The sequence below is a fragment of the Arachis duranensis genome, chromosome 4, assembly GCF_000817695.3.
Source record: "Arachis duranensis cultivar V14167 chromosome 4, aradu.V14167.gnm2.J7QH, whole genome shotgun sequence".
NCBI lineage: Eukaryota > Viridiplantae > Streptophyta > Magnoliopsida > Fabales > Fabaceae > Arachis > Arachis duranensis.
Genome location: NC_029775.3, coordinates 121,115,797 through 121,139,251, shown reverse-complemented (window position 1 = coordinate 121,139,251; position 23,455 = coordinate 121,115,797). Strand labels below are relative to the sequence as shown.

General features: G+C 33.5%; 3 protein-coding genes across 11 annotated transcripts in view; all 3 read left to right on the top strand.

The window, feature by feature from the left end:
• Positions 1 to 23,455, top strand: part of LOC107486804 (receptor-like kinase TMK4) — a 134,297-nt gene that overhangs the window by 106,676 nt on the left and 4,166 nt on the right. Inside the window, exon 1 of one of the 2 annotated variants that reach the window (XM_052260225.1) lies at positions 15,135 to 16,019. The exons of the other annotated variant lie outside the window; for it this stretch is intronic. Coding sequence (XP_052116185.1) covers positions 15,334 to 16,019 — 686 coding nt within the window. The 5' untranslated portion in view covers positions 15,135 to 15,333. Of the gene's footprint in view, positions 1 to 15,134; positions 16,020 to 23,455 lie in introns of those variants that run through there. 2 annotated transcript variants of the gene reach the window in all.
• LOC107486803 (LEAF RUST 10 DISEASE-RESISTANCE LOCUS RECEPTOR-LIKE PROTEIN KINASE-like 2.1) lies at positions 11,744 to 23,335 on the top strand. 8 transcript variants are annotated; one of them, XM_052260228.1, is made up of 4 exons: positions 11,744 to 12,261; positions 20,833 to 21,257; positions 21,565 to 21,606; positions 21,789 to 23,153. In XM_052260228.1, the coding sequence occupies exons 1-4, from the start codon at positions 11,858 to 11,860 to the stop codon at positions 23,021 to 23,023; spliced, it is 2,106 nt and encodes a 701-aa protein (XP_052116188.1). In that variant the 5' UTR covers positions 11,744 to 11,857; the 3' UTR covers positions 23,024 to 23,153. The 8 variants fall into 8 exon arrangements, with proteins under 8 accessions (XP_052116188.1, XP_052116193.1, XP_052116194.1 ...); XM_052260233.1 differs by lacking the exons at positions 20,833 to 21,257; positions 21,565 to 21,606 and adding exons at positions 13,015 to 13,056; positions 13,235 to 14,125 and having other exon boundaries at positions 11,744 to 12,686; positions 22,912 to 23,077; XM_052260234.1 differs by lacking the exons at positions 20,833 to 21,257; positions 21,565 to 21,606; positions 21,789 to 23,153 and adding exons at positions 13,015 to 13,056; positions 13,235 to 14,125; positions 14,358 to 14,527 and having other exon boundaries at positions 11,744 to 12,686.
• On the top strand, positions 19,020 to 20,001 carry LOC127746567 (LEAF RUST 10 DISEASE-RESISTANCE LOCUS RECEPTOR-LIKE PROTEIN KINASE-like 2.8). Its single transcript, XM_052260236.1, has one exon. The coding sequence runs from the start codon at positions 19,094 to 19,096 to the stop codon at positions 19,934 to 19,936; it is 843 nt and encodes a 280-aa protein (XP_052116196.1). The 5' UTR covers positions 19,020 to 19,093; the 3' UTR covers positions 19,937 to 20,001.

The window sequence follows — 23,455 nt, the reverse complement described above, 5'->3', positions numbered from 1 at the left end:
GAGAGAGTAGGAAAAAAAGCAATTAAATGTGTTTGATTAAATTAAATAAAATGAGTTGCTTTTACTTCCCTTTGCTTTAGGTAGCGTGCCTTCATTAAGACCAACCATCTAATCAATCATGATTTCTCTCTCATAGTTTCAAGAACTGCATTAACTCTTCTCAATAAAATTTTGAGTTCCATCACATGATTAAAAAGAGATCCGTTGGAAGCAATGAAACTTTGCTTTCTTTGCTTAATGGTTTCGGACCAAGCATAGGATCACTTAGCATGGATTACAATTGGGCTTGTAGCAACAAAATTCAATCTGACCCAATTTTTTTTTATTTCGGACCAACTTTAATGATCTAGTAACAAGTATTTAAATTGGGCCTGTATCACAAATTCTAACCCAAATACCACAACAAGTATTTAGCCATATAATCAATTTAATTTTTGTATCAATGCTGAATGTATTTTCAATATAATTGGGCTTGCAACAATTTTCTTTTATTTTCGGCCCAAACATACCTGCATAGCAAAAATTAATTAATCAACATATATGAATTAATATTTTTGCAATTAATCAAATTAATAATGTTTAGTCATCACAAATGTTAATTTAGAGTTTTTCAAACTCTTCACTCTTTTACTTTATTATTTAAATATCTAACTTGTAGAATCATTTTTAAAGTTTGACCAGCTCATCAATATAAAAAGTCATGAGTGATTGATTTTTTGGTCCATGTTTCTTAAGAATTTTTTCTGAAAGGATTATATTCAAATTATTGTTTGTAATTGATCTCTACTTTGTTCCTTGCATATATACGTACAGGCTTATCAGCAGCCAGTGTTGGAATTTTGGTAACATGTGCTGCGGTTATTTATAAAAGCAAGAGGTTACAGAAAATCCTGTTCAAGAAAACAATTGTTGATCACAATGTTGAGGATTTGATACAAAGTTATAGGTTTATAGTGCAAAAACGATATAGTTATTCACAGGTAAAAAAGATAACTAATTCATTTCGTGAGGAACTAGGAAAAGGAGCATTTGGTGTTGTATACAAAGGAAGTTTAAGTGATGGACGTCAAATAGCAGTAAAGATATTAAAAGAGTGTAAAGCTAATAGAGAATAATTTATAAATGAAGTTGCAAGTATTAATAGAACATCCTATGTGAATATTGTCCCATTTTTAGGATTTTGTTATGAGCCAAATAAAAGAGCATTGATTTATGAATTCATGCCAAATGGTTCTTTAGATAAATTTATTGATGAAAGGGCATCGTTTAATGCTGTATGCAAATTGGATTGGAATATACTCTATCAAGTTATAATTGATATTGCTCGTGGGCTAGAATATTTACATTGGGGATGTAGCACCAAAATTTTACATCTTGATATTAAACCTCAAAATATTCTTTTGGATGAGGAATTTGTTCCTAAAATTGTTGATTTTGGACTAACTAAAATATGTACAAAAAAAGAGAGCATTGTATCTCTACAGTGTGCAAGAGGAACTCCAGGATATATTACACTAGAAGTATATAATCAAATGTATGGTGGAATTTCTCGAATTTCTCACAAATCCGATGTGTATAGTTATGGGAAGTTGATTCTTGTAGTAGTCGGAGGAAAAAAGAATTATAATAATAAAGATTCTCGTGCGAGTGAAATATTTTTTACAGATTGGATTTACAAGGAGTTCAAACAAGACAATCTTTCAACCAAATGTTTGATGAATATAGAGGATGAAAATAATGATTTAGTAAAGAAGATTATTTTAGTAAGCATATAGTGTATACAAAGAAATCCTTCAGACCATCCATAAAAATAGTGATAGAGATGTTAAAAGGACCACTTGATTCTATTCCATTTTCTCCAAAGCCAATATAGTATTCTCCCCAAGAATCAAAGTTGCAATCTCCAGGTATAGCTTATGACAATACACATGAAACAGATTCTTCAACTTCAGTGCACAATGATTCCATCAATCCAAATGAGTCTGCCTAAGGTAACAAAATTTATATAATTGTTGTGTAAGATATTTCTCATTATACTCTTGACACCACTCTTGCATGATATCTTTTTTTTTTTCAAGTGGTATGTTTTGTGGAGCTATAACAAGTTGACATGAGAAAAGTAAAGCTTCTCATTGTGTAGAGACACTCTTGTAATTATACATGAGCTGTGTGGTTTGCTTGCTATAACTAAACAACTGAAGATTCAATGCCTTGCTATATGAGTTAATCTTTTTTTTCTTTTTCTTTTCTTCTTCTAGTTCTTATTAATTACTTCAACTACAAAAATTAAACCCCTGCCTCACTGTGAAATCTGTCACAAACAAAACTCTTTAATATAGTATATTTTAGTTGGATTTTACACATTGATTCTCAAATTTCTTCCTATAATACATAAAATTAAAAGGATATTACAATAATTTTGTTTTTTATATAAGTCAAGTAAATCATCATAAACCGACAAAAAAAAAAACCATCCCAAACACTACGTTAGTGTGAGTCTCTAATATTGTCTCTTTCATTGAATACGTTTAACAATTGTATTGTATCTTACATGCATTATGTCTCAAAGGAAAAGTACAGTAATAATATTTTTGTACAATATGTAAATAATGTGAATTAATAAGGTTAAAAAAATAAATTTAATTAGTAATATTAAATTAAAATATAGTGTATTTTTATTTAATTGATGGTTGTTCATGTTATTCAAGATAGTCATTATTTACCTAGCACTCTCCTGTCTCAAAAAAGTCCAAAAATAATATTCAAGTCATTGTTGTCTTTTATTCTATCTCTCTTTTTTTCTACCCTTCAATTTTTCTATAATGGCTGCTCTGTTTGTTATGTAGAAATAATGTTTAATGATATTGATATTTTTTAAGAAAAAAATGTACTAGGTTGAATATTTAAATTTCTATATACACGTATTACGTATATTCCATATATATAAGTCAAGCTAAACTCTACCACATGTTTATGAGTCTCAATTACGATTCTTTTCTTTGAAATTTCGTCTCTTGTATTATCTCTTTAGTTTTGTTTAACTATCTTATTATTTTGCAAAGTTGAATAGTTAATATTTAATTTAAAAATATATAAATTAATAAATTTTAAATATTTAAAATTTGATATAAAAAATAAATTCAATAAAAATTCGGCACTAAACGATAGATACTATAAAATTGGTGATATAATAAATTCATTTTAAATTTCAGCAATATAGAGATTTGAAGTATGATTTTTTTTTTTTTTTAAAGCAGCTTATTATTACTCTCTGGTTGGAAAATTCACAGCATTTCTTGTTCCTGCTGTTTATTGTTTGCACATTGATGATATAAAAGTAAGCTAAGAAAACGAAAAGAGAAACTAGCATCAGCGATCTGCACATTTTGCACGTAAGCTTTTCTTTTTTCTGATCACCATCGATATAACTGGTTTTTCCTTAGCTTTACCATCAATGGAAGATACAACACATGCAATTGACCGTTTCCCTGCACTAAAAATTAAAATTAAAAGAAAAAGAATGGATAAGGGAAATCTTTGTGCACCAATCAGAAAATAAATTACCCTCCATCTTTTATAATAATAACGCATACTTTCATGATCAAAAAGGAAAAAAAAAACATTTTTCGGTAAAATAAAACAAACACGATAAATACATGGCCTCAAAATGATAATGCATACTTTTCAGGTGACTTTAGTAGGCAAAATAAAATAAAGGTCAACGGCGGCGAACAATGTAGCCTCAAAGACTTAGAATTTTCGCTATTCGAAGATGATTCAATTGGATTCCAGAAATAAATTTACTTTAAGAAATATTCATTATTGTTACTTAAATATATTTAACATAAAAAGCATTTATAATTTTTTAGATAATGTTTAAATAATATTATAAATAAAAAATTAGTTGTGGCGTTTAATTTTTATATAATGTTTAAATAAGGAATTACGTACCGAGAGAGAAAAGAAAAATAACTTAAAACTATTTAGAAAGAAAAATGGTATTTATGACAAAATAAATTAAACTGTGTCTAGTTAGATATCTTTTTAAGGAATCATTCAGATAAAAACGCTTAAAATCTCTTTTTTTAAGATATTTTTTAGTAATTAAAATTCAATACATATAATTGATTAAACATATTTTTTTTAAAAGTAGATCAGACAAATTGATTTGATAAAAAATTGATAAACTACATTTTGAACCGGTCTAAATTAATATTTTTTTATAAAAAATAACTACAATATTCTTATTATAAAAAATAACTAAAATACTCTTATTAAATCAATTTATTTAAGTTAATTTTGACAAAAATAATATGCTTTAATTGATTATATATATTAAATTTTAATTATTAAAAAATACATTAAAAAAAACGCTTTAGAAGACTTTATGTGAGTAATCTTTTTTTTTTTAAATCTAAAGATTAGAATGTAAATTAGTGCAAAATGAATGAGATTTAACAATGTTATATGATGATAATAATAATAATAATAGTATTAGTGTATATTTTTTTAAAGAGCTACTCAGATAAAGACGTCTAAAATGTCTTTTTTTAAAGATATTTTTCAGTTATTAAAATTTAACATATACAATGATTAAATCATGTTATTTTTGTCAAAATTAGGCTAAACAAATTGATTTAACCGAAAAAATGATGAATCAAATCTTGAACTGGTCTAAATTAATATTATTTTTTTATAAAAAATGACTATAATACTCTATTATAGAAAATGACTAAAATACTTCTATTAACATACAATACTCTTATTATAGAGAATGATTAAAATACTCTTATTATATATATATATATTAATTTTAAAAATTCTAAATCCTAACTATACGATAAAAATAAATAAAGGGCTAAAATTTAGGATTCTCAAAATTAATATATATAATAGAAATATTTTAGTCATTTTCTATAATAGGGTATTGTAGTCATTTTTTATCAAAAATAATATTAATTTAGACTAGTTCAAGATTTAATTCACCATTTTTTAGTTAAATCAATTTGTCTAACTTAATTTCGACAGAAATAACACAATTTAATCGATTATATGTATTAAATTTTAATTATTAAAAAAATATCTTTATAAAAAGACGTTTCGAGCGTTTTTTTTTATGCAATTTTTATTTGTTGAAGTTTGGAGTTGTTTCATTCATTATATGTTTTGGTGTTGGATGTGAAAGTTAACAAGTTGTTTGTTGATCATTTTATACGCGTGTGTCTGTGGATCATAGATGGCATACCTGAAATCAAGATGGAAAAATGGGATTATTAGAAATTTGTGTATGGTTGTGGTGTGCATCATGGGTTGTGTGGAGTCCAACGATGATGAAGCTGCATACATGTTGAAGCTTCTCAATGCACTCAAACCCCCTGGCTGGTCCAACACCACCCACATGTGCCAGTGGAGCCGCGTGACCTGCAACCATCAAAGTGGAAGGATTGAAGAGATCTATCTCCCTGCAATGTCGCTAACGGGAACAGTTCCCGCAGGCCTCAACGACTCCCTCTCCCAACTCGCATCCCTCCATCTCTCCGACAATAATCTGAGTGGGCCTGTTCCCTCTCTCGCCAACCTCTCCTTCCTCCAATACGTGTACCTCGACTACAACAACTTCAACTCCATCCCACATGGTTGCTTCCATGGTCTAACTAGTTTGCAGTACTTGGCCTTGAATAACATCAACCTCCCACCATGGAACTTTCCTACCGATTTGACTGTTCACTCCTCCCAACTCCTATACCTCTACCTGTCTTCTACAAATCTCAAGGGCTCCGTACCAAACATATCACATTCCTTCCCAGTTATGGATAATCTTGATCTCTCTAACAACAACCTCTCCTCCATCCCTGAGGGCTGCTTCCACAACCTAACCAGTTTGGGTGTCCTCTCTTTGGCCAACAACACCAACCTCCCACCATGGACCTTCCCCCTCGATTTGACTCATTCCTCATTGCAACTCTCCTACCTCGACCTCGAGGCTACAAATCTCATGGGATCCCTACCAAACTTGTCTCATTTCTTCCCATATTTGAACCTATTAGTTTCACTCCCTAACAACAACCTTAGCTTCATCCCCCAAGGTTGCTTCCAGGGTCTACCCAGTTTGGTGAGTCTCAACTTGGGAAACAACACCAACCTTGCACCATGGACCTTCCCCAACTTGACTCACTCCACACAACTGAAAGACCTCAATCTTACTGCTACAAATGTCATGGGCTCTTTACCAGAAATATTTGACTCCTTGCCAAGTTTGGAGACTGTTCTTCTTTCCAACAACAACCTCAGCGGTGTCTTGCCAGAGTCTTTCGGAGGGACCAAGATTGCCACCTTGCATCTCAATAACCAGAAGGGTAACGGGTTTTCGGGTCCGATTGATGTCCTTTCAAACATGCTCGACTTATCTCAAGTCTGGCTTCAAGGGAACTCGTTTACAGGACCTATTCCTGACATGTCTCGTTGCACCTCCTTACAAGATTTACAACTTTCCCACAATCAATTAACGGGTGTGGTCCCAGATTCTCTCATCACTACTCTTCCAAACTTAGAATATCTTTATTTGGGCTATAACTTTTTGCAAGGTCCTCTACCAAATCTTACCTTCAGTTATTTTGAACCAGCCAATCTTGGTGTTAACACCACAAATGGCTTCTGTCACAAAGATCCAGGACCTTGTGATCACAAAGTGACCATTTTACTTGAAATTGCTGCGGAATTTAAGTATCCAATTCTGTTGGCGCTTACATGGAAAGGAAATAATGCCTGTAAAGGTTGGCGTTTCATTACGTGTGATGACAAAAATAAGATCAGAATGGTGAATTTATCAAATCTGAAATTGACGGGCACAATCTCTCCTGCATTCGCCAATTTAACTGATTTGCGGGAATTGTATTTAGATGGCAATAATTTGACGGGTGAAATTCCTGAAAGATTGACAACATTACCTGAACTTGAGGTTGTGAATGTCTCTAACAATCACCTTGCTGGAAATATTCCTAAATTCTCACCAAAGGTCAATTTTATTGCCACTGGCAATGATTTTCCTGTGCTTCCTTCTAATGGGCGAATCCCAACTGCTTTGATTACAGGTACTTCCACCTACCTTCACATATAGCATAACAAGTTTTAATTTGAAAAATTATCGTTTTTAGTTATTTAACTTACTTAAAAGATAAATACTATAATTTTTTTATTTATAAATTTGCAAACATATTTAACAATTATTCGTTTGGTTTATACGCACAAATTAGCTATCTATCTATCTATCTATCTATAACATAGCTCTTTATTTATCTATTTATTATAACTTATAAAATTGTAACCAATTTTTTTATAATAAGCTAAAGTAATACTTTTTGTGTGTTAATGATGCTATGTTAGCAATTTTAATAATTTAGCAAAAATAAAAATTAATCAATCATCTTTTAATAAAAAATTTTAAAAAAATTAAAAAATTCTTATTTATTATTACAATTAATAAAGTACTAATTAAATATAATAAACATATATTAAAAATTGAATAAAGTACAATTTTGATCCTCAACGTTTGGGTCAAATTCTAATTTGGTCCTAAACGATTCAAACATTCTATTTTTATCTCAAAAAATTTTAAATGTGGTCCTACCTATAAGTTACTAGTTAAGTTATATCTTTTTTCATGTGTTAAAAAAACATAACAAAAACCTTCGTGTAACACTTCTTCTCCTCAATTTTCTTTTTGTACAAATTAAAATTCAAAATTCTAACAATTAATAGTCAACGCTTCAAAATTAAAGAAAACATTTTTATATTAGTGATCGTCGGTGGATTGATTTCACTTACATACTGAAATTAAATGTTATTGACTCTTTAATATCCGAGTTGTTTGTGTCAAGTTTAATAGTGAGACAACATTGAACCCACTTAAAAATTTTTTAGAATTGAAATAGAACGTTTAAAAGTTGTTGGAAGTTGTTGGAATTGAAATAAAATATTTAAAATGTTAGGAAGTAAATTAGAATTCAATACTAATGTTGTGGACCAAAATAATTCTTTACTCTTAAAAATTTATATAAAATACTATATATCTTCAATGTTAATAATTTTTAATACGTATAAATTGTGTAATAAAATATAATTCATTTTCTCATTTCATGTTCACTTCTTGTTATGTTTATTATATGAATCAACATTTACTTTACCGTATTTTTTTTACATAATTTTATATCTCTTTTTGTCCTTTATCCTTAATAATATTTTGGACAGGTATTTAAAGAATCTAATTAGATTTTATCATGCTAACATACTTAAAAGATTTTGTTGATCCCTTGCTTTAGTATTATCAAACTAATTGATTTTTAAATTGTGGAATCATTTTTAAATTTTTACCAGCTCAATATAAAAAATTATGAGTGATTGAATATTTGGTCCATTTTTCTTATGATTTTTTTCTCAAAAGATTCAAATTATTGTTTGTAATTGGTATCCACTTCCTTGCATTATATACGTGCAGGCTTATCAGCAGCCAGTGTTGGAATTTTGATAGCATGTGTGGTGGTTATTTACAAAAGCAAGAGGTTACGGAAAATCATGTTCAAGAAAACAATTGTTGATCAAAATGTTGAGGATTTGATACAAAGTCATGGGTTTATTGTGCAAAAACGATATAGTTATTCGCAGGTGAAAAGGATGACCAATTCCTTTGGTGAGAAATTAGGACAAGGAGGATTTGGTATTGTATATAAAGGAAGTTTAAGTGATGGTCGTCATGTAGCAGTGAAGATATTGAAAGAGTCTAAAGGGAATGGAGAAGAATTTAATGGAAAAGAATTCATAAACGAGGTGGCAAGTATTAATAGCACGTCTCATGTGAATATTGTCCCATTTTTAGGATTTTGTTACGAGACAAATAAGAGAGCTTTGATTTATGAATTCATGCCAAATGGTTCTTTAGATAAATTTATTGATAAAAAAGCATCAAAATTGGATTGGAGCAAACTCTATCAAATTATAAGTGGCATTGCTCGAGGATTAGAATATTTACATTGGGGATGTAGTACCAAGATTTTACATCTTGATATTAAACCTCAAAATATTCTTTTGGATGTAGATTTTTGTCCTAAAATTGCTGATTTTGGACTAGCTAAAGTATGCACAAAGAAGGAGAGTATTGTATCTCTACAGCATGCAAGAGGAACAGTGGGATATGTTGCACCAGAAGTATATAATCAAATATACAGTGGAGTTTCTCGAGTTTCTCACAAATCTGATGTGTATAGCTATGGGAAGTTAATTCTTGAAGTAATTGGAGGAAAAGAGAATTATAATGATAAAGATACATGTACCAGTGAAATGTACTTTACAGAGTGGATTTATAAGGAACTGGAGCAAGATAATCTTCCAACAAGATTCTTGACAAACACAGAAAATGAAAATGAATTGGTAAAGAAGATTATTTTGGTAGGCATGTGGTGTATACAAAGAAATCCATCGGATAGACCGTCTATGAAAAGAGTGATAGAAATGTTAGAAGGACCACTTGATTCTATTCCATTTCCTCCGAAGCCAATGTGGTATTCTCCTCAAGGATCAAAGTTGCAATCTCCAGATATAACTTATGACAATACACATGAAACAGATTCATCAATTTCAGTGCCGAATGATTCCATCAATCCAAATGAGTTTGCCTAAAGCAACAAAATTTATGTAATTGTTGTGTAACATATTTGTAATTATATACTTGACACCACTCTTGCATGGTATCTATTTTTCTCAAATGGTATGTTTTTGTGGAGCTATAACAACTTGTTGACGTGTGAAAAGTGAAGCTTCTCATTGTTTTAGGGGCACTTGGTAGTTATAGTTGTATATGAATAGTGTGTTTTGCTTTCTTGATGCCTTGCTATACGAGATTACGAGTAATATGTAATCTTTTCTTTTGTTTTCTTTTCTTCTTGTCTTTACTTCAACTGCAAGAATCAAACCTCTTGTCTCACTGTGCAATCTGTCACAAACAGAACTTTAATATAGTTTGTTTTAGTTGGATTTTAATTTTACACCATTGATACTCAAATTTCTTCATATAATACGTAAAATATGAATAATATTACAATTTTATTCTGTATTTAAATCAAGTAAACTATCCGAAACATTACATTAGTTAGAGTAACTAATATTTTCTCTTTCATTAAACACATTTAAGAATTTTATTGTATCTTACAGATTATGTCTCTGAAAAGTCGAAAAAAAATATTTGAGTCATTGCTATCTTATACTCTAGTTTTTTCTATTCAATTTTTCTATGATGCTACTCTGTTTGTTATGTAAAAATAATGTTTAATGATATCTTAAAAAATTACCAAAATAGGTTGAATATTTGAATTCCTATATATAAGTCAAATCAAACTCTACAATACGTTTATAAGTCTCAATTACTATCCTTTTCTTTGAAATTTCATATCTTGCAGTATCCCTTTAATATTGTTTAACTATCTTATTCATTTTGCGAAGTTAATTAAACACAAACACTACGATCCTCAGCTATTTTCTAAAATGGCATCTCTGCTTGTTATGCTTCTCCGGCACTTAATGATCCTCTTGATAATGATTCAGATTCCTCCATACTTAAGCTCCAATGATGATAACTATACAAGTTGTGTTGATACTCTATGATTGTGGGAAGATTAACAACATTGGTTTTCCATTCTGGGGAGGAAATCGTCCAAAACAGTGTGGCCACCCTCTTCTACAACTCAACTGTGATCGTGATCTTGACTCCACTACTTACATAACCATCAAGAACATGAGATACCGGGTTTTGGAAGCATACCCGGAAAACCAAACCATGAAGATAGCAAGAGTTGACTACTTTGAAGGTCTATGCCCTTCAAAAGCAGTAAACACAAGCCTTGACTTTGAGCTCTTTGATTATGGGCCTGGCAATAAGAATCTTACCCTCTTCTATCATTGTAATGGATTGTCCAATTCCATCCCCGGATTTCTTAATTGTTTCTCAAATAGAACTTCAAATGAATACTTTTATGCTAGGCCTGAAGCTCTAGGTGCTCCTCCTTCTAGTGTTGTTTGCAGAACAAGTGTGTTTATTCCATTGTTGTTGCAACTTGATGTTGAAGTGGAGTTGTCATGGAACAACATAGAAGGTGCTATCCAAAATGGATTCTTGGTGAAATGGATAGGAAGTGTAGCAGAATGTTTCAAGTGTATGAACTCAGGTGGAGCCTGTGGCTATGATTGGAATTCAAAACAGGCAACATGTTATTGCAAAGATGAGTCTAATTATTCAAATCTGGGTGATGGGCTCATCAAAACTTGTGATGCTTCTGCTACCTCACCACCTCATCAAGATGATCATGTCCTTCCAAATTCAGGTATGTAATATACATGATATATGGCTATTTCAATTGCAGGTATTTCCTGTAAGTACCCGCCTAAACAAGTTTTCCTACCTTCCCTTCAATTTCTAAATCTATTATTCATGTATGTACTATGTATGTACTTTCGAAGCAAATAAGCTAATTATCTAACATATATGCAATTCAAATAATTTGTTAGCCTTGCTTTGAATTTTCACGCTGTCGAAATTTCAACTATATACTATCCACTTGAAGCGGATTAGTGAGTAGTGACAACGACTTCGTGCACTGAAAAAGTCAGCGAAACGCGTTACTCCTTTTCTTTGCTTCATTCATGTACTAATAATCTCCATGGATGCAAATATCGTTTACCTTATTTTTATTATATCCAGTCTTCGTCTCCTTTCTCCTCTGTCTGCTGCACTTTGAACCCAACTCCTACATATTTTCTTCTTCTTTTCCATCATCACTTCTCCTTCTTTTCTTGTTCTGCCTTTGCAACAATGAAACCTCTTTGTCGTCTTGGCCGCCTCTCTTGCATATGGATGTTCATCTTGGCTCTTATTGCCATGGCAACCCACGTTCCAACATCTGTAGGTGCTGCTGATAACGTTGATTACTTGGCGTGCAAGAACACTTTAAGCTGTGGAACCGTCAACCAACTCACTTACCCTTTCTGGGGTCAAATTGACAACACTAATAACAGGCCAAACTCTTGCGGTGAGCCTAACTTGCAGATCACATGTGAAGATAAAAACAATAATAATGGGGTCCCAAAGTTCACAGTGGATTCTGTCAAATACAGGATTCTTGATTGGGACGTCGGTAAACAGAATCTGACAGTTGCTAGGGACGATTACTTTAGTACTAGCTTTGATTTCTGTTCAGGAGATTTCAGCAACAACACCTTGGGTGAAACCATACTTCAATATGATGATAACAGTGTTGTTAATATCACACTCTTGTACAATTGTTCTTCAGAAACAAAGCCTTCTTCGGATCAGTTTACGTTTGTTCAAAGTTGCAACAGCGGTAGTGTCTACTATGCTGAACAAGATGATAATAAGGCGCTGCCTTATTATGAAGGTTGCAGCACTGTTATTTTTCCTGTTTCAAAGTCCCTAGCTTCGGCTTTTGCTAACAGTGCCAGTAACCCTATTACTACAATAATTCAGCAAGCGTTGCAAAGTGGTTTTGTCTTGAAATTATTGCCTCAAATCAATGATAAGTGCAGCGGATGCACTAACTCAGGTGGCAATTGTGGCAGCAATGATGGACATTTCGTCTGTTACTGTAACGATGGAACTCATTCTAACTCTTGTTCATCATTAGGTATATATATGTTTCTTAATTTCATGAACATGCATGCGCCTGGTGACTTCTATCTTCTGTTGCAATAAATTTTGTGTATAAATTAAACTGTGTAATGCCATTTTCATGTTGAAATCAACTCTATCAAAACAGGCTTTTAGCAATAAGGAGGTATAATCTTAAACCGAGAGGTTTTATAGAACCACTAACACTGTTACTTCCATATTACTAATTAATAGTGTTTTAACTGCATAGTTATATGCACTTCACGAGATTATTATGTATTATCTAAGTATTAATCTTGTCTTTAAGTTTACCACGTCTAAGTTATTGATCTTTTAAATTTTAGGATCATCTTCAAAGTGGAACTGGCGGCTTAAGACAGCTATAGGTAAAAATAAAAGTTAATTAAAGTTCCTTTTATAATAATTATTATCATCATATCTTTTGCTAGGATACAGTGGCTAGTATCTTTTATATTTAAAACAACAATCATCTTATATGTATACAAAAAATCAGTTACCGAAAATCCATTTTTAAAGTTATAAGTGTTCTTTCAATATATATAGGTGCAACAGCAGCAGGTGTTGGAATTGTTGTAGTCTTTGCTGTGATCATTTGCAACCGCAAGAGATACTTCAGTTTAACACAAAGGAGGTTAATCTTTGAAAAAACAGGGGAATCTGATGACCAGAATGTGGAGGATTTCATCACAACTTATGGCTTTCTGGCTCCAAAGAGATATAGTTTTTCAGAAGTGAAGAAAATCACAAACTCATTTTGTGATCAATTAGGCAAAGGGGGATATGGTGTTGTGTACAAAGGGAAGTTATCTGATGGTCGTCTTGTTGCAGTGAAAGTGATAAATGAATCAAAAGGGAGTGGAGAAGAATTCATAAACGAAGTTGCTAGTATTAGCAGAACCTCTCATGTGAATATTGTCTCGCTTTTAGGATTTTGCAATGAGAGAAACAAAAGAGCACTTATTTATGAGTTCATGTTTAATAGCTCATTGGATAAGTTCATTTATGGAAATGGATCTCCAACTCCTACTTGCAATTTGGATTGGAACACATTGTATCAAATTGCAATTGGCATAGCTCGCGGACTAGAATATTTGCATCGAGGATGCGGTACAAGAATTTTACATCTTGATATTAAACCTCAAAATATTCTCTTGGATGAAGATTTTTGTCCTAAAATTTCTGATTTTGGATTAGCCAAGATATGTCAAAAGAAAGAGAGTATTGTGTCCATATTGGGAACAAGAGGAACTATTGGATATATTGCACCTGAAGTATTTAGTCGCATGTATGGTGGTGTTTCGCACAAATCTGATGTATATAGTTATGGCATGTTAATTCTTGAAATGGTTGGAGGAAGAAAAAACTACGAGAGTGGACGGTCAAATTCCAGCGAGATGTACTTTCCAGACTGGATTTACAAAGATCTTGAGCAAGGTAACATACCATCTCATATGCACTCTCTTGTGACTGATGAAGAAAATGATCTGATAAAAAAAACCATTTTAGTGAGTTTATGGTGCATTCAAACAAATCCATCAGATAGACCATCAATAAATAAAATAGTAGAAATGTTAGAAGGACCACTACAGTCAATACCATTTCCTCCTAAGCCTTTCTTGTATTCTACTTCAAGTTTACCCTTACAAATTTCACATATATCTTCCAGCAACATGGATGATGAGTCTTCAATGACCACGGTAAAAGATGGCTCCCTAGAATCAAAGGAAGCAAAAGCGAGAAAGGCTGTGATAATTGGTGATGATTTTGATCCTTGATGTTTGATTGAGATGAGAGATAATTGATGATATTAAATTTGTTAGCTATAATTATCCAAGTGTGAGGATCTATAAATAGAACAATTATGTAAAGGATGTTTACCCTGTTTAAACATATTTATTTAAGACTCTTTAAGAGAATAATTTGTTCTTTTTATTTTATGAAGTACTAAATTATCTAGCATATTTAATATTTTAGAGAGCAATATATCACTCTAAGTTTATGTTAGTGCATGCATTATGAGAACGACTATGTTATATATACACTAAAATCAGTCACCAATATAAAATATATATTGAAATACAAATACACATTGAAAATAAATTAAACTACACATGTATTTATATACAAATATATTGATGGCTGATTTTAGTGACTAATTTTGGTGTATGAATAGTATTTTTGTTATGAAATCTGTAGAACATGATCTTCACGTGCAGGCTTGCATGTGTGGTATAAAATAACAATAACAAATGCAGAGACCTGGTTGTTTTATGCTAGAGACCACGTTAGTGGGTACATTTAGTCCAAAAGAAGCAGCTAGGTTAGCGTTGAATGGCATCAAATTAAGGTACCTTCACCTAACATTAGTCATTTTTTAGTACTATACTCCCAGTTACTCTGGCTGGCAGTTGGCATATTATCCCTCGTTTTCGTACTCAAATTCTGTCATGTATATATATATTCTATTGTTGGTGATGCATTGAGCTTCAATATTCTATTAGATTCATAAGATGCAATCTTTTTACTGTGTTCATGTTTGAATAAATCTTTTACGAGAGAGGTGTCCACTAAAGCAAGGCAGATAGAATTATAACAAGTTTTGTAATAACATCATCTAAGTTTATTGCTACTTGCTCGCTCCAATGACATACCTCAAATCAGAATCCAAAATTCTTATTGGCTTTTATACTCTTGTGCTCTTCTTCATGACCTCTGTCCTTTCTGATGAAGAAGGTGCATACATGTTGAAGCTTATGAATGCACTCAAACCCCCTGGCTGGTCCAACTCCACCCACATGTGCCAGTGGACTGGCGTGACTTGCAACGATCAAAGTGGAAGGATTGAAGACATCGATCTCAGTTCAATGTCGCTGACGGGAACAGTTCCTGCAGGTCTCAACGACTCCCTCTCCCAACTCACATTCCTCGATCTCTCCTACAATAACCTGAGTGGGCCTGTTCCCTCTCTCGCCAACCTCATCGACCTCGGATCAGTGTACCTCGACAACAACAACTTCACCACCATCCCTCATGGTTGCTTCCATGGTCTTACTACTTTGCACTCCTTGCTCTTGAATAACAACACCAACCTCCCACCATGGAACTTTCCAACCGATTTGACTGCTCACTCCTCCCAACTCCGTTCCCTCGACCTCTCTTCTACAAATCTCATGGGATCCGTACCCAACATATCCCATTCCTTCCCAACTATGCGATATCTTTATCTCTCTAACAACAACCTCTCCTCCATCCCTGAGGGTTGCTTCCACAACCTAACCAGTTTGGATGGCCTCTCTTTGGCCAACAACACCAACCTCCCACCATGGACCTTCCCCCTCGATTTGACTCATTCCTCATTGCAACTCTTCTTTCTCAACCTCGAGGCTACAAATCTCATGGGATCCCTACCAAACTTGTCTCGTTTTTTCCCCAACTTGAAAAGCGTTATTCTCTCCAGCAACAACCTTACCTCCATCCCCCAAGGTTGCTTCCAGGGTCTACCCTCTTTGAGGTGGCTGTGGTTGGAAAACAACACTAACCCATTTCCTCCAAAGCCAATGTGGTATTCTCCCGAAGGATCAAAGTTGCAATCTCCAGATATAGCTTATGACAATACACATGAAACAGATTCATCAACTTCAGTGCAGAATGATTCCATCAATCCAAATGAGTTTGCCTAAGACAACAAAATTTATGTAATCGTTGTGTAACATATTTGTAATTATATTTGATGAGTTTGGAAAACTCCTATTTAATTTTGATGATGAACAAACATTATTGAAATAATCAAATACAAAATTATTAATTTAATCCTAATTCATATATGCTTAATTAATAATTTTGTTGTGCAGATTTCATGATGGGCCGAGAAATGAGTTTCTGTCTTAAGCCCAATAATTAGCCTTGTTGCATGCTTTATACTATAAGGCTAAAATTTTATATTAATGGGCCAGAATAAATATTATTGTTGCAAGCCCAAACAGATGCTTTCTTGTGTGTTCTATGCTTGATCCAAAATTTATCAGGAAAGCAAATGTTATTCTTGGGCCTGATTTTATTATCATTGCAACCAAGCCCAATTCTATTTGAAAGGAGAGTTCCTCATGCTTGACCGAATCCATGAAGCAAAGAAATAAAGCTTCATACTCTCCAACGGATTCCATTGCTTGCTAAGAATGGATTTCAAATTAAATAAGCTAGCATTGGAAACATGAGAGAGAACTTGACTTTGATTTGATGGGAATCATTATGACCAATGCAACACTCCACTCAAAGCATGGGAAGTAAAAGCTAGCCATCAATATGCTATATGTCATTTAATTGCTTTTACTTTAACTTCACATTCTCTCTCATCTCTTTCTTCTTCTCTCTTTGGTCTTTGTCCAGTAAACCATGGACGCCGTGCTCTTCAACAAAGAAAAAGAAAGAGTTGCATGCATCAAGACCATCAAGCTAATGATGGCAAGAAAACACACTAAAATAAAAGTGAGCTGTGGCTAAGATGCTTACCAAATGTGGTTAGATTTGGTGAAGCTATCTTGAGCCTTTCATGCTCAAAAGGGAAGAATAAGATTCGGCCAGCTAGAGGAGATTCTTGAAGCATGGCTTGTCTTTGATTCTGCTCAACCACCACAAGGAGTAGCTAGAGTGGCGAAGTGATGGTTGAAGGCAGAGATTGAAGCAGATGAAGTCATCATCATCATGAAGCATCAAGGGCCAGAAATCCATCTTGGAGAGGAAGCCAAGGATGGAGAGCCCGGATTGATGAAGGTTGATGATCAAGAAAGGACTAGAGGTAATTGCATGTTGGTTAATGCATGGTTATCTCTTCTCTCTCTGAGTGGCAGAACAGGTTCTGTGTTTGTTGAAGGAGGAAGAAGTTGGTTCGGTTTCGGCTTCAAGTGTGGAGGCTTTCCTCTTCTTTAAAAAGGGGAACAACCACTGTTGGAAGCAAGGAGACAGTGTGAGAGTGCAAGGCACAGGGTTCTCAGAGCTACCTGAGCTAACATATGTTCTTCTCCTTCAAAGTTTTCTGTTTTGTAATTTTTCTGTTTAATTTTGTCATGTCTTGAGTCTCATGGAAAAAGGCAAACAGTGAGGTTTGTAATGAAAAAGCCATAGAGCGGAAAAAGGTAGATAATGCAAAATTAAAAGAAAAGTCATAGATGTCTTAGAGTTCCTTTGTTCATCTATGTTGTGTATCATGATTCTGTGGGAATCCCCTTGTAAGTTGGGTTAGTACTTTACAAGTTGTAATCTGATTAATTATAGTGAAATTCCATCATGTTTGTGATGGAGACTGGATGTAGACTGCACTGCACTTAGCAGCCGAACCAGGATATATCTGGGTGCAATCTTCTTCTCTTTCTACTCCATTTCTGTTTTTTACCACACAGGAACAAAAGCCAGAATTATCTCGTGCCAAGTGACGAGACAAAACAAAAAGTCTCGTGACAAGGGACGAGACAAAACAAAGTTGCTCGTGTCAAGTGACGAGCAAAAACAGAAAAGTCTTCTCTGAAGTTCAGCAAGTGTTAGCATTTAAAAAGGGGGCTAAGATTCAACCCCCCTTCTCTTAGCCACTGAAACCATCAATATTCTTGACTCCACTCTTGCATGGTATCTCTTTTTCTCAAATGGTATGTTTTGTGGAGCTATAACAACTTGTTGACGTGTGAAAAGTGAAGCTTCTCATTGTTTTAGGGGCACTTGGTAGTTATAGTTGTATATGAATAGTGTGTTTTGCTTTCTTGATGCCTTGCTATACGAGTAATATGTAATCTTTTCTTTTGTTTTCTTTTCTTCTTGTCTTTACTTCAACTGCATAAATCAAACCTCTTGTCTCACTGTGCAATCTGTCACAAACAGAACTTTAATATAGTTTGTTTTAGTTGGATTTTAATTTTACACCAATGATACTCAAATTTCTTCATATAATACTTAAAATGAATAATATTACAATTTTATTCTGTATTTAAATCAAGTAAACTATCCGAAACATTACATTAGTTAGAGTAACTAATATTTTCTCTTTCATTAAACACATTTAAGAATTTTATTGTATCTTACAGATTATGTCTCTGAAAAGTCGAAAAAAAATATTTGAGTCATTGCTATCTTATACTCTAGTTTTTTCTATTCAATTTTTCTATGATGGTTACTCTGTTTGTTATGTAAAAATAATGTTTAATGATATCTTAAAAAATTACCAAAATAGGTTGAATATTTGAATTCCTATATATAAGTCAAATCAAACTCTACAATACGTTTATAAGTCTCAATTACTATCCTTTTCTTTGAAATTTCATATCTTGCAGTATCCCTTTAATGTTGTTTAACTATCTTATTCATTTTGCGAAGTTAATTAAACACATACACTAAGATCCTCTGCTATTTTCTAAAATGGCTTCTCTGCTTTTTATGCTCCTCCCTCACTTAATGATCCTCTTGATATTGATTCAGATTCCTCCATACTTAAGCTCCAATGATGATAACTATACAAGTTGTGCTGATACTCGCTATGATTGTGGGAAGATTAACAACATTGGTTTTCCATTCTGGGGAGGAAATCGTCCAAAGCAGTGTGGCCACCCTCTTCTACAACTCAACTGTGATCCTGATCATGACTCCACTACTTACATAACCATCAAGAACATGAGATACCGGGTTTTGCAAGCATACCCGGAAAACCAAACCATGAAGATAGCAAGAGTTGACTACTTTGAAGGTCTATGCCCTTCAAAAGCAGTAAACACAAGCCTTGACTTTGAGCTCTTTGATTATGGGCCTGGCAATAAGAATCTTACCCTCTTCTATCATTGTAATGGATTGTCCAATTCCATCCCCGGATTTCTTAATTGTTTCTCAAATAGAACTTCAAATGAATACTTTTATGCTAGGCCTGAAGCTCTAGGTGCTCCTCCTTCTAGTGTTGTTTGCAGAACAAGTGTGTTTATTCCATTGTTGTTGCAACTTGATGTTGAAGTGGAGTTGTCATGGAACAACATAGAAGGTGCTATCCAAAATGGATTCTTGGTGAAATGGATAGGAAGTGTAGCAGAATGTTTCAAGTGTATGAACTCAGGTGGAGCCTGTGGCTATGATTGGAATTCAAATCAACCAACATGTTATTGCAAAGATGAGTCTGGCTATTCATATTTGGATGATGGGCACATCAAAATCTTTGATGCTTTTGCTACCTCATCAACTCAAGATGATCATGTCCTTCCAAATTCAGGTATGTAATATATATACATGATATATGGCTATTTCAATTGCAGGTATTTCCTGTAAGTAGCCGCTTAAACAAGTTTCCCTACCTTCCCTTCAATTTCTAAATTTATTAGTCATGTATGTACTTTCGAAACAAATAAGCTAATTATCTAACATATATGCAATTCAAATAATTTGTTAGCCTTGCTTTGAATTTTCAAGCTGTTGAAAATTCAACTATATATTATCCACTTGAAGCTGACTAGTGAGTAGTGAAAACGACTTCGTGCACTGAAAAAGTCAGAGAAACGCGCTACTCCTTTCCTTTGCTTCATTCATGTACTAATAATCTCCATGGATGCAAATATCGTTTACCTTATTTTTATTATATCGAGTCTTCATCTCCTTTCTCCTTTCTCCTTTCTCCTCTGTCTGCTGCACTTTGAAGTTTGAACCCAACTCCTAAATATTTTCTTCTTCTTTTCCATCATCACTTCTCCTTCTTGTTCTTGGTCTCCCTTTGCAACAATGAAACCTCTTTGTTGTCTTCAATGGATGTTCATCTTGGCTCTTATTGCCATGGCAACCCACGTTCCTACATCTGTAGGTGCCGCTGATAACTTTGATTACTTGGCGTGCAAGAACACTTTAAGCTGTGGAACCGTCAACCAACTCACTTACCCTTTCTGGGGTCAAATTGACAACACTAACAACAGGCCATACTATTGCGGTGAGCCTAACTTGGAGATCACATGTGAAGATAACAATAACAATACCAATAACGGGGTCCCAAAGTTCACAGTGGATTCTGTCAAATACAGGATTCTTGATTGGGAGTGGGACATCAGTAAACAGAATCTGACAGTTGCTAGGGACGATTACTTTAGTACTAGCATTGATTTCTGTTCAGGAGATTTCAGCAACAACACCTTGGATGAAACCATATTTCAATATGATGATAACAGTGTTGTTAATATCACACTCTTATACAAGTGTTCTTCAGAAACAAAGCCTTCTTCGGATCAGTTTACGTTTGTTCAAAGTTGCAGCAGCGGTAGTGTCTACTATGCTGAACAAGATGATAATGAGGCACTGCCTTATTATGGAGGTTGCAGCACTGTTATTTTTCCTGTTTCAAAGGCCCTAGCTTCGGCTTTTGCTAACAGTGCCAATAACCCCATTACTACTATAATTCAGCAAGCGTTGCAAGGTGGTTTTGTCTTGAAATTATTGCCTCAAATCAATGATCAGTGTAGAGGATGCACTAACTCAGGTGGCAATTGTGGCAGCAATGATGGACCTTTCACCTGTTTCTGTAATGATGGAACTCATTCCAACTCTTGTTCATCATTAGGTATATATATGTTTCTTAATTTCATGAACATGCATGCGCCTGGTGACTTCTATCTTCTGTTACAATAAATTTTGTGTATAAATTAAACTGTGTAATGCCATTTTCATGTTGAAATCAACTCTATCAAAACAGGCTTTTAGCAATAAGGAAGTATAATCTTAAACCGAGAGGTTTTATAGAACCACTAACACTGTTACTTCCATATTACTAATTAATAGTGTTTTAACTGCATAGTTATATGCATTTCACGAGATTATTATGTATTATCTAAGTATTAATCTTGTCTTTAATTTTACCTAAATTTTAGGATCATCTTCAAAGTGGAACTGGCGGCTTAAGACAGCTGTAGGTAAAAATAAAAGTTAATTAAAGTTCCTTTTATAATGATTATTATCATCATCTCTTTTGCTAGGATACAGTGGCTAGTATCTTTTATAATTAAAACAACAATCATCTTATATGTATACAAAAAATCAGTTACCGAAAATCCATTTTTAAAGTTATAAGTGTTCTTTCAATATATATATATAGGTGCAATTGCAGCTGGTGTTGGAATTATTGTAGTCTTTGCCGTGATCATTTGCAACTGCAAGAGATACTTCAGTTTAACACAAAGGAGGTTGATCTTTGAGAAAACAGGGGAATCTGATGACCAGAATGTGGAGGATTTCATCACAACTTATGGCTTTCTGGCCCTAAGGAGATATAGTTTTTCAGAAGTGAAGAAAATCACAAACTCATTTTGTGATCAATTAGGCAAAGGGGGATATGGTGTTGTGTACAAAGGGAAGTTATCTGATGGTCGTCCTGTTGCAGTGAAAGTGATAAATGAATCAAAAGGGAGTGGAGAAGAATTCATAAACGAAGTTGCTAGTATTAGCAGAACCTCTCATGTGAATATTGTCTCGCTTTTAGGATTTTGCAATGAGAGAAACAAAAGAGCACTTATTTATGAGTTCATGTTTAATAGCTCATTGGATAAGTTCATTTATGGAAATGGATCTCCAACTCCTACTTGCAATTTGGATTGGAACACATTGTATCAAATTGCAATTGGCATAGCTCGTGGGCTAGAATATTTGCATCTAGGATGCGGGACAAGAATTTTACATCTTGATATTAAACCTCAAAATATTCTTTTAGATGAAGATTTTTGTCCTAAAATTTCTGATTTTGGACTAGCTAAGATATGTCAAAAGAAAGAGAGTATTGTGTCCATATTGGGAACAAGAGGAACTATTGGATATATTGCACCTGAAGTATTTAGTCGCATGTATGGTGGTGTTTCGCACAAATCTGATGTATATAGTTATGGCATGTTAATTCTTGAAATGGTTGGAGGAAGAAAAAACTACGAGAGTGGACGGTCAAATTCCAGCGAGATGTACTTTCCAGACTGGATTTACAAAGATCTTGAGCAAGGTAACATACCATCTCATATGCACTCTCTTGTGACTGATGAAGAAAATGATCTGATAAAAAAAACCATTTTAGTGAGTTTATGGTGCATTCAAACAAATCCATCAGATAGACCATCAATAAATAAAATAGTAGAAATGCTAGAAGGACCACTACAGTCAATACCATTTCCTCCTAAGCCTTTCTTGTATTCTACTTCAAGTTTACCCTTACAAATTTCACATATATCTTCCAGCAACATGGATGATGAGTCCAATTCAATGACCACAGTAAAAGATGGCTCCCTAGAATCAAAGGAAGCAAAAGAAAGAAAGGCTGTGATAATTGGTGATGATTTTGATCCTTGATGTTTGATTGAGATGAGAGATAATTGATGATATTAAATTTGTTAGCTATAATTATCCAAGTGTAAGATATAAATAGAACAGTTATGTAAAAGATATTTACTCTGTTTAAACATATTTATTTAAGACTCTTTAAGAGAATAATTTGTTCTTTTTATTTTATGAAGTACTAAATTATCTAGCATATCTAATATTTTAAAGACCAATATATCACTCTTAGTTTATGTTAGTGCATGCATTTTGGGAATCTTTAGTAATACACAAGCTTCACGTGCAGGCTTCATGCGTGGTACGCAATAACAATAAGAAATCCAGAGACCCTGGTTGTTTTATGCTAGAGACCACGTTAGTGGGTACATTTAGTCCAAAAGGAGCAGCTAGGTTAGCGTTGAACGCCAACCAATTAAGGTGTACCTTCACCTAACATTATTCTTT